We start from the raw sequence: 12,315 nt of genomic DNA on the forward strand, positions 1-12,315 counted from the left end.
GATCCATGATAATGCTTTGTTGTCTTGCTAGAAAGAAAAACAGCCCACATAATCCACTCCATACCCCAAAGCCTATTAATTCCAATATTAGTTTTCTCTTTCCCAGGCTGGAGAACACCTCAGTTGGCTTTCCCTTTAGGAATTTTTTTTCCCCAGTCTTTATGTGTTTTTGTAGTCCACTTTAGAACCTTCTTGTTTAGATAATATGGAAAGAAATTAGAGTCATTATTGTAATAAATCCTGATTTTATATTGACTAAATCAGGAAGCTACAACAAGACTGCCATTTACAATATTCTTAATGCCTCCAAGGCTCCTGTTTGGCTTTGGTCATTTTTCCCTTCCAGAGATCTTTTTTTTTCTATTGAAACCAGATGACGTGAAAGACAGAAATGCTTCATTACACCTTGAAACATACTTTTGAGCTTCAGAGTAGTTACAGCCAAATTCTAAAGCATGAGACTTTTTCTGCTTTTTGAGCAAACACCTCCGCTCCTAAATGGCCCGAAAACACTAGTGTGGATTACAAATTCAGTCAGATGGACACACACTTTGACAAGAATATTTATTTGTTATTACTGAAAAATACATAAAGACGAAAGGTTGCTTAGCTTCTGACTTTCCACAGTACAGAGGATATTGTAAGAAAGGGGGAAATATCTGTTATATACGGCAGTTTACATTTCTAAGGCATTTAGGCTTATAAGTAGTAGGTGCACCTAGGTCCACTTACTTGAGTTTAAACATACTGAGGCACACCAGGCAGGCAAAGGATTTCAAACTATACAGGAAACTCTTTCATGCACTTGTGTCTAGGATTGTAAATCCATCTTCCATTCCCCCATCGCTTGTTTTTTCCACATGAGTTTTGGAGTTGTTCATAGAACTGGTAATAATCTACTCTTCAAGAGTTTGTTTATAATGACAGCGCCAATGGGGCACACGGACAGAACTATTGCATGGACAGGTTCTGTAGACTCTTACCAAATTGAGGCTCAGTAAGAAAAACACCGATTTGCAAAGGCACAGTGGAGACAGGTTTAATGCATTAAATACAACATGAATCATTCACAATAACAAGTTTAGTGTTTCAGGGAACTTTTGTTAATACAACACAGTTGGTCACACAAAATACAAATGCTTCTGTTGATTTGTCTTGGCAACTCAGATACATCAACAGTGCTAACAGTTTAACAGCTTTGTTCTCATCTGACAGAAAATAATGGCAGTTCTGCAAGGCAAATGTTAAACCTGACCGTATGTATTTATTAATTCCACAGTGTTTTGACAGATTAGAGGGGACGGAACTCAGAGGATGCTGACACGCTCACTGAGGGCTTTCATCTCTGTTTCTTCAGCGTCAGGACTGTCACTGTGGCTAGCACTGGGATTGATCAGGTGCTCAGGGTACTGCAGCCCCTGCTCACCAGCGTACTGCTCCCACCGCAGGTCGTCACTTTCGTGGGTGATGTAGCGTTCCCCGATTTTGCACTCGAGCTCTCGCAAATCTAACCAGGTCTGATAATCCTGAGGAAGGAATTCCAAAACATTACCATGGAGACGATGAAAACTCATTAAAATACTGTCTCATTTGTTGTCAGTACCCGCAACTGATGAGTTACCCTTTTTCCTTCCACTCTATCAGTGCCCTGTCTTTCCATCAGGCACCCTGAAGTGACGTCATCGGCAGCAAAGCCACCCTATTTGCCTAAACTATTGTGCATCAGAGGGTGGGCTATCAATGCTTGCGGCCAAGCAATTAGGAATACTGGTATTCCTTTGATATTTAAGGCCTACAAATAACCCTTCAGTATTTCACAGTATCATTTTTCTAAAGTTGAATGTGAAAATAAATATGTAAGAGAAAACAAACACACGCCTATATTTTATATTTGCCGTGCATTTGTTCCATGAATGTTAGCATAGGCTTTTAAAACACAGCTTGCAAAGGAGTACAGTGCATGACCAGATGGGCATCTGCTTGGACACTTCTCAGGATTACATATACAGATTTTCTTAAAATCTGGTCCTTGGAGTTTTACAATGACCCTTAGATTTTTTTTTTTTTTTGGCACGTGTGAAAGGGCACGTATGTATGTGTGGTATATTTCTTCCCTGTCACATTTTCTTGGTAGAGAGATTAAGAAACACTAAATTGTTATTAAATCCTAAGAAGTTGCATGCATTTTGGCAAACAAATTGATGTAAGAACACTTTTAATTAAGCATATAACAAAATATTTTTACATATAATATTAAATCTTATCAATATTCAGAAGTTCATCTGATCGGGAAAATATCCAATGAATGATTTTTACCTGTAGCCAAGGGTGACTCAAGGTCTTATCCACGCTATAGCGCTTTCTCATTTTTACTTGCAGCAAGTTATTGATAAGATCAATGGCTGGAAAAAATTCAATTATTGATAAAAATGGATGACAAATATGGAATATATGCATCATTCATTTACAGTTTATTTCACATCCACTATTTCACAGTGTCAAATGCAGGATAGTGATAGCAAGCACTAGAACCTGAAGAAAATACCTCTTGAGAATTCTAAAACCTTGGCCTTCTTTTTATTTTGGATATTAAAAAATGAAATTGAAAACAGTTGTGGAGGAGAGAGTATGAGTCTTTTGTGAGTACAATGTAAATTTCTCTTCTAGTCTGTAATAGATTTTTCTAACGTAGGAGTTTTGTTTAAATATACATCATTTAACTGTTTCTTGTACTAAATGCAGAATGCAACTACTATTCAAGAGAAAGCATTTACTAATCTTGTTTTGTGTTTAAAGTTTAACTATACATAATGGGCTTCATAGTCTTGAATTAAATGACAGATATCTGGACACCAAATTAAAACGAATAAAATAAAACACAAAATGGGCCACAACTCAGGATAAACTTAGCCAATGACCCAATAGGAAAATACTTTTTGTTTCTCCTGTTTGCCTTTTAAAATATCCAATGAATTAGAATTATATCAGCCTTCCTTGTTTTCTAGGGGAAGACAGGAAAGGAATTTGTCTAGCAAGAATGATTCTATGAGGTTAGAACCAGTCTCTCCAGCTTAGTACTCTGTCTCTGATTGGGACTCCCAACAGAGTGTAATTTAGGGGGGAAACAGTGATCCTTCTAGTTATCTAGTCTCCAAAGCATCTGAGTTACCTATACTTCATGTGACAGAATTTTCCCTCACCTTTGTAAAAATTATATTTTCAGCCTAGATTATTAATAAGTCATTATTTATTAAATTCACTATTACACTTCCTATTCATTCTTGTAATAATTTCCCATATCTTTCATCTTAGCATTTTCTTCTCCAAAAAGAGCTTAGTGAAATCTGCCAAACCAATGGAAACATTCACATTTCACCGAAGTCAATTTCCACCTGTAACATACCCTGGTCATTATATTTCCTAAGAGATGGATCTTTCATCTCCAAATTTTAATCAAATAGGTAGCTGATATAAAAAAATTCAAATTAACTCCCCAGCTTCCCCAATCATCAAGTCCTGAATCAAGTGGCTTTGACTCTATTGTATGGTTTACATCAGCCTGTATGGATCTGAAAATACAGGCTGTCACAGGAGTCCAGAGGCAACCTGGGACAAAGATTGCTTCAAACAGAATGAATCCGAATCCTTTTCATTATCAGGAAAAGAGAAATGATTTCTACAGACATTTTTAAAAACTGTTTATCTTTTATTGTTTATTTTGAGAGAGAGAGAGAGAGAGAGAGAGCGCACACGTCCGTGTGTGCTAGTGGGAGAGTAGCAGAAAGAGAGAAGGAGAGAGAGAATCCCAAGCAGGTTGCACACTATCAGGGCAGAGCCCAACAAGGGGCTCAATCCAACAAACGATGAGATCATGACCTGAGCCGAAATCAAGAGTCAGACGCTCAAATGACTGGACCACCCATGCACCACAAGAGAAACAATTTCTATAGTCTTTTGGTAACTTAGAGTTCTATCTCTCTGACACCAACACTCCAAGTATTTGCATGCTTGAATGGCCGTAGAATTAAACACTTAAGAATTCTTTGGAGAATTCTTGGAGAAAGTGAATGCAATAGCTTACATTTAAATGCTTTCTAGGCTGATACACTCTTGCCTTAGCTAGGATACCATAGGAAACACAGTACTTAGTACAATTTCAAATTCCAAGCATGTGTTCCCAGAGAGCTTTTGAAAGTATAGTTCTCTCAGTGAACTGTGTATTGGGCATGTGCTTTAAAACATCCATTCACATGATTTACTCACTGGTGAGTAAAGTGCACCTTCCGTTCTTGCTGCTGTGAACTCACAGAGCAAAAATGGAGGATGAGGGGAGACGGGAGAGCTTATGCACTACCGTAAGTGCGCCACAGCATTACGCTTCCCCAGACCCTGCAGGCAATAAATACATGTTATTAATTCACTCATTCTGCTTTGAATTCTATAATTAGGAAGGTGGGAGTACAGTAACTCAACAAAAGGGCTGGTTTGTGCCCAAATGCACCCCAACAGTGAACCATACTGCCTAATGGGGAGGGAAGTACTGCCAGAGGAGAAACTGTAAGTTTCTGCAGGGAATGGAATATGTGGAGATGAAACATTTTTTCTGCTGAACGAAGCACCCACAGGCTGAGCACAGCCACAGTACCCAGGCGATGTGAAGAAACACAGCCAGATAATGGCAAGTACCTCCAAGAGAAAATAGTTTAGAAGCTAAGGACAGAATTAGAAGATTTATGTGTGTGCTTATAAATTTGTGTGTGTATGTGTGTGTTGATAAATATATTTTGTGGCTTTTGGTAGACAAAAACAAATATGGTTAACTTTAGGCACCTGGCTTTACTCTGAAAATAGGTCCATCATTAGTGTTTGAGAGCTCCATTCTACTCATTGCCCCTTCTGAACTCTTTTTTTTTTTAATTTTTTTTTCAACGTTTATTTATTTTTGGGACAGAGAGAGACAGAGCATGAACGGGTGAGGGGCAGAGAGAGAGGGAGACACAGAATCGGAAACAGGCTCTAGGCTCTGAGCCATCAGCCCAGAGCCTGATGTGGGGCTCGAACTCACGGACCGCGAGATCCTGACCTGGCTGAAGTCGGATGCTTAACCGACTGCGCCACCCAGGCGCCCCTGCCCCTTCTGAACTCTTAAAACATCCTTTTTATTGATCACCTCATACAATCCAGCATTAACTATACCATCCAAAATGCCTTTCACTGAGTCCATTTTTAAGAGAAATTCTACAGCTTTTTCTTTTTTAACAATGTTCTCTGTATTGGTAATGTTCTTCACATGTGTCACTCATTCTTTAATCTGTTCATTCACCAAATCTGCCCTAACGAATTACTGTTGGCAATTGCTTAAGGAACAAAAATGTAATGATAGAGTTCTGACCCCAAAACACTCCCAGTCTAGTTGCAAAGGCAAAATATGAGTGTGCATGCATGTACACACACTCACACACTGGAACATTCTGTGAATGTCTTTCAAAAACTAAGCAAAGGAGACAGGGAGCACGCTCCGGCAGTAGGAAACAGGAGTGAAGAAGCAGGCTGCGGTAGTAGCCTGGAAAGTCAGAAGGAAAAATGGCAAGCTGGCATAGCAGAGAAGAATGCCAGGGCCCAAGGTGGGAGGGAGAAAAAGAAGCTCCAGGCTCCCCAGAGCCCCACGAGGATCTGCAGCCCAAGAGGTCTCTGTAGCCCCATGAGAAAGGGATACTGGAGAAGCAGATCATATCTCAGAAAATCGTGGTACCCGGCACTTCCTTCCCTACATACGGCAAAAAGTGTATATCCAAATATCTGCCTGTCAAGAGTTGACGTTTATTGCCACATAGTGCTGGTCTCCACAGTTTTGGGCAATCAGCAGATGACATTTTAAATAGCTGACATTGGTTAGGGCCAAAGCTATGCAGGAAATCCTCTACTCCCTTGGATTATATTTTTTGTTTCACACTTTTCTCCCCTTATCCTCTCAGTATGAATACCCTCCATCCATCCCTGAAGAAAACGGGAGAAAAATAGGCAGTGGCTGATTTCTCTTTCTCTTTGCAGTAAATATGATATCAATTTTTTTTCAGAGACTGGTAGGATTATTTTGTGATTGTACTTGTCTATTTATTCTGGGAGTTAGCCTTTCTAATATTCTGAGGGTTTTGTTCTCTTACTCATGCTTAAACTCAATCCTTTCCTTCCCTATTATTAATAAATTGTCGGGGCACCTGGGTGGCTCAGTGGGTTAAGCATCCAACTTCAGCTCAGGTCATGATCCCACAGTTTGTGGGTTCAAGCCCTACGTCGGGGTCTGTGCTGACAGCTCAGAGCCTGGAGCCTGTTTCAGATTCTATGTCTCCCTCTCTCTCTGCCCCTCCCCTGTTCACGCTGTCTCTCTCTCAAGAATAAATAAACATTAAAAAAAAATTGTCTTAAATCCGAGTTCTCTAAACACTTTGAACAGCCACAGTGAGGCGAGGGATAGAAGCGGAAAAGTGTTCACATGTAGCCCAGAAGGCTGACCTATAACCTGTATAGTTGTTTTTTTTTTAATGTTTATTTATTTTTGAGAGAGACAGAACATGAGCAGGGGAGGGGCAGAGAGAGAGGGACACACAGAATTCAAAGCAGGCTCCAGGCTCTGAGCTGTCAGCACAGAGACTGACACCGGGCTCGAACTCACGAACCCTGAGATCATAACTTGAGCCTAAGTCAAACGCTTAACTCACTGAGCCACCCAGGCGCCCTCTGTATAGTTTTCATAACTATTAAATATATGCTGGTTTCTACATTCTTAAAGGGTGATATGACTGCCTATTTCACCGGTAGTTAATATCGAACTGAATAAGTGCCACAGAAGTCTTGTGAAAGTAATTTTTCGAATAGAAATTCAAAGAAGACATTTATGATCTAATACTACCTGCACTCTCCTCCTTGAGCACTAGGCATATAACCACTGGCTTCATACAGCAAAAGTGCAGCTCTTTCTGCCCATGCTACTTAAACTTACTAAGTTGCATTGTAAAACCTTCAAGAATTCTTTCTTGACCTTGGCATCAACAATCCCACAACAGAGGCAATGTGAGAAGTCTTTCCCTTTTCTTTGTTATTGGAAAATTTTAAACAATTGTACGGTTTAAATTTTCATTTTTAAAGGATCCCCTATCCTTCATGAGCAGAGTTTTGTGCTTTCTAAAATGTCTCTAGCCACGAATTCATACTAATGTTCCCTATAAATTAGGAAAAAAAGAAAAGAAAATGGTTGTTTTAAAGTGTATTTTGAGACAGAGAGAGAGAGAGAGAGAGAGAGCACGTGAGCGAGCAAGCAGGGGAAGAAAATCTGTTGTTTTTTTTTTTTTGAAGTTTTTTTTTTTTTTTTTTTTTTTTTTTTTGCTACAGTAAACTCTTGGCTAACACAGTTACTCCCCCCGCTACTTCCTGTACAGCAATTTTTCTCATTGCCCCACCAGTTGAGAGACTAAAATGTCAGGAAAGCAAAAAAATTTAATCAAACGTTCTCTTACAGAACTTTGAGCAGATGTTAGGACAGCTACAGTTCTGGGCAGCCTGTTTGCCAGGTGCACGAGTAATATCGGAACAAAACCAAAACTAAATACTATATGCAGGTGCTGAAGGAATTTATGTTTTAATATGAAAGGGAATGTTCCATCAGAGTGTTAATTGTATGGATTCCATTTTTTCTGCCATCAAAGTTCTGAATTATCTTCGCACCTGTAGGGACTATCTTCCAGTCATTCTGTATATCAAAGCAAACACCACATGTAGGGACAGAATAGGTTCTCTGTATGTAGGAGGTAGATTTGCATAAGCCACTGCTAAGGCTAAACTGAATGACATCCAAAACCTGGAGAAAATCCTACCAAGTGAATAGAACTGGATATATGTGAATATATAATAGGTCCCTGGGGTCACACCTCTCAGTCATTTCCCAATTCCCATCTTGTGTTATTTCAGTAGAAGCCTGTCCTCCCCCCTACTCTTCCAACTAGATTTTAACTCCTTGAAGGTCACACAAATTATGTATGCATTTCTGCATGGAAGTTTCATAAATATTTAAAATAAAATGCATCACTCAGTGCATTAGGAAAATGCTTGCTAAACAGCGTTTGGTAGACGGAATACATTAATTACACATATAAATGGCCATGTTCTCAGCTCTAAGTTTGAATATCCACATTATGTGCATATGGTTTGTTTATTTTGGCTAAACATATTCCTGGATGGTAAGACATCACAACCCCATAAAATAGATCATAGGATCAGTGATTTCTATCAGAAAATCAGAATAACGCTGAGAATATCTGCAATACAGCTCATGTTATTTTGCCACATTTATTTTATAGAAGAGAAATTACCCGAGAATTCCGTGGGCTGACCTCTTCTTTTCCAGAAACAGTACCTTTTTAAAATTTTGTCTGTACCGTCTTCTGTCCACCCGCAAATTATTCAGGTACAAATTTTCAAATTGGAAACCAAATCAGAACTATTATCCTAGTGATGGGGCCATCATCTGTCAACCACTCAGCTCCCTGCCTTCAAGGAAGTGTTTTCTTTTTTCCTCTTCTATTCTGCCTCACTGCCTGTCACAGTGCTCAGTAGTTCTCTTGGTTTGCTTCATGCTGATGGTAAGTTGTGTGTTTATTTTAAAAATCGTTTTGCAACCCTTCACATTCCAGCTCTCAACCCAGCAAGCTGTTGCCCGGCAACACTAACTGGGACGCTCCTCTCGGGCTGAAACCAGAGGCTGCAGGCAGCAAACAAGGCCGCTGGAAATCATCATCTTACTCGTTCTGAGTCAATTACCGCAATCCAATGAAGTGCAAGACCTTTCGAGACTCAAGTTGGTATCTTTCCTTTTCCAGTTCTTTCCTCTGTAGAAAGTTACTCTATCAACGGTTATGCCTTTGCTTTACATTCAATTTCATTTCCCCTTGAAGACTGGAAACACAATCTTGGAAATCACGAATTGTTTAAACACAGCATACAACAGCCCTGAAAATGATGCTAAACTGATTCAAAATTTAAGGTAGAAATCAAAATATATTTACAGGATGCTAATCATGTGCAAAGTGGTTTTTTTTTTTCCATTTTCACGGCACATTAAAATCCTTTGGAGAGATTTCTATTTTTCTTCTTCTTCTTCTTCTTCTTCTTCTTCTTCTTCTTCTTCTTCTTCTTCTAATGCTAATACTCAAGCCACAGGTCAAGTGAAAATCTTTAAAGAGGGGCTTCCAGGCCTCGGTATCTTTAGAAGCACAAGTGTTGCTAGTGTGTGCAGCTGGAATTGAGAACAACTCTGCCAAGGAGTGCTTCTCCGACTTCTACACGCATATAAATAATCCAGGGATTTTAAACTGAAGATTCTGATTCAGTAGATCTGGGGTAAGACCTGATTGTCTATATTCTAGTGACTCCCAGGAGGAGCCTTAGACCACATTTTGAGTAGCAAGACACTAGAGGCAGGAGAACATTGATAGTAGTTAACAACTGGTTTAATATTGCCCCAAGGATCCCTTAAGAGATGGATGTAAACACAGAGAAAGGTACCCAAACATACAGGTATCTGTCCTCAGCCCCTTCTGGTTTGGTAGTCTGCAAGGAGGACACAGAAAGGTTTTCAGATAGCTTTCACTCAGAGGATGCCAACAGGAAGAGCAAATGAATTGGATTATACAAATCAGTTCCAAAATAACTGCATCTGGAGCTCTGGGCCGTACTGGTATCATAACATTTAATAGGGACCAATGAAACGGAGTCCTCTTTTTAGGTCTCACTTCCCTAGCCCCCAAGGAAATGTCTAAGTACAGAACTGGAAAGCCTGGTTTATCAACAACGTTCATGAGAAGGAATTCAGGTTCTAAATCTACAGTAAACACATGAGTCTACCAAGTCAGTTGTGATTTTTATGCCATGCTGAAAGAAATGTGTTCTTTATCACGAGGAAGTGGTGGCTTCACTTTATACTTAACTAGACTCGTGGAACCTTGAGTGAGAACAGCTTTGGGGTTTGAAAAACAAAGATGAGAGTGTTTGGACCAGAGTGAACAGGAGGCTGAAGGAAAAGCTGATTGCCCAAGAGAAGAGATCAGGGGTGATATGATGGCTGCTTTTCAAACCTGAGATTAGCCTCTATTTGGAAAAAGGAGCAGGCTTGTTCTAACAGTGGGTAAAAACAGAGAGATTTTTGCTCATGGTGCCAGGGTCAAATTCAGAAGAAATAAGGGTCCTTGTGAAACCATTTTCTATCACTGAAGCAATTTAAGAACGTTCTGGATAATTACTCAGTATATTGGTATAATAGAGCAGTACAGGGGCTAAGTAAGATTTTTACCATGCCGTATTTTGAAATATTCTCTGTTGTCATTGTGGAATAAAGCAAACTTAACAGAATACTTAAACCTTTACTGTTGTTCTACCCTGACATTTCAGATGTCGTATTTCAACTCAACTATGATATAAATTCAGAAGCGAAATTTTAACTTTATAATTGGGATATGTAGGAAACATTTCAATTTGGATGGCACATAAACAGCTGATTTTTGAGCACTTAGAGTGCCAATATTCTTTTTTTTTTTTAATGCTAATATTCTTGCTAAAACTTCTGAGTGGTTTTTCCCTATAAATGACCATTTGCTAAAGAAAACTCTGTCAATTTTATTTTACTTGCTCTCAAAATAAATGATTCATTTCCTGGTGGTACACCCTTTCAGATAATATCTCACTTGGATTTTGAAATACGTATGTATACATACACATACATACATAATAAAGAATTCACTCTATTAGAAGATTTTTAAAAATCATTGTGTGCCTTTGGTTGCTAATTTTATTTTTTTTTCTAAATTTTTTTTTCAACGTTTTTTATTTATTTTTGGGACAGAGAGAGACAGAGCATGAATGGGGGAGGGGCAGAGAGAGAGGGAGACACAGAATCGGAAACAGGCTCCAGGCTCTGAGCCATCAGCCCAGAGCCTGACGCGGGGCTCGAACTCACGGACCGCGAGATCGTGACCTGGCTGAAGTCGGACACTTAACCGACGGCGCCACCCAGGCGCCCCTGGTTGCTGATTTTAAACTTACTTACTATTATTGAATGAACTGCATGGCTTAAAAGAAAGTACACTAAGTAATTCCCGAATTTCAAGGAGAGATTATTAAATCCCAGTGGAAGTTTGAACCCACCTGATTTACTTTAGTTTACCAATCGTGATAGACTTTCCTGACAGTGAGTCAAGCATTTTAAAGCAGCTCACTGGCTAGCCGCCTCACATCTCTTCCGTGCTGTTATGTCTGACAGCGGTGCTAATATGTTGACAAATCAATCTATTCATTAATATTCAGCAGGCTTGCTAGATCTGCAAGCCTCATAAACTGTTACAAACACAGTTTAATTATTAAAATGACAATTGTCTTTCTTTTGTTTCCTATACCATTGGACTTCTGGGTCTCATCTACCCGAGGCTTATTTTCAATGGGGTTGTTTTTTTGTTTTGAACAATACGTAGTGCAAGAGGGGCCTACAGCTGGTTCCTTTTCATGGCAAAGTGCTACTTCCAACTTAAGTGTTTAGCGTTCTGGAACACTGTTGGATTTTGAAACCATACCATGTGGTATTCTTGGTGCAAGGCTTTTATTTAGCTTTGCTTTGTGTTTGTACTGGCTGCATTTTTCATCTTCAATTTCTGGGAGAAAAACACACTTGTGACCAATTTTATTTGAATTAACCACATTGAATGATAAAAATTGCTTTAAATGTAAAATTTAGATGCTTTGATAAATTTAGCGGTGTATTATGATAGCCATTCTATGACTTGAGATGCCATATATTCTACACTGTTCATAAATGTCAGCACAGGATTGAGACCAACTGGCAGCATAAATTGTGACTATGTCTATCAGGGAAAGGAGGATGCAGAAATACTAACACTGAGGCTATTCGAGCAGAAAAGAACCTATGTCACTGGTGCATCATCATGATTTAATAATCTTGAACTGAAGATAAGCTATAGGATTAATGCAAGGGGTATTCCTCCCACCCCCATTGTTATATATGGAATGTCAAGGCTTTGTATCAGCTCTTAATTCTTCATAATGCACACTAACCATGTGCCTCTAAAGCTGAGCAGTAACAACACAGCAGGTGACTTGAGAATAGGTGCTTCTTCAGACGTCACCTGTGAATGCAGAATATGATCTCTATCTGTGGGGGCTGGGGACTCATTGTGCGACAATTTCCAAGGTTGTCTCTGTGTTGATTACTGCCTGTTTGTTTCCCTAATGCCACATAAAGGAATATCAAAACTC

At 39.3% G+C, this 12,315-nt stretch overlaps 1 protein-coding gene across 5 annotated transcripts in view; it reads right to left on the reverse strand.

Moving 5' to 3' along the window:
• Nucleotides 1-550: 550 nt before the first annotated feature.
• The window catches only part of PRKD1 (protein kinase D1), a 333,105-nt gene continuing 321,340 nt past the window's right edge, over nucleotides 551-12,315 (reverse strand). For all 5 annotated transcript variants that reach the window (XM_023255617.2, XM_023255618.2, XM_023255619.2 and 2 more), the window contains 2 exons: nucleotides 2,317-2,402; nucleotides 551-1,526 (listed from right to left, as the gene is read on the reverse strand). In XM_023255617.2, coding sequence (XP_023111385.2) covers nucleotides 1,308-1,526; nucleotides 2,317-2,402 — 305 coding nt within the window. In that variant the 3' untranslated portion in view covers nucleotides 551-1,307. The remainder of the gene's footprint in view (nucleotides 1,527-2,316; nucleotides 2,403-12,315) is intronic.

This window comes from Felis catus, chromosome B3, assembly GCF_018350175.1.
Source record: "Felis catus isolate Fca126 chromosome B3, F.catus_Fca126_mat1.0, whole genome shotgun sequence".
Taxonomy (NCBI): Eukaryota; Metazoa; Chordata; class Mammalia; order Carnivora; family Felidae; genus Felis; species Felis catus.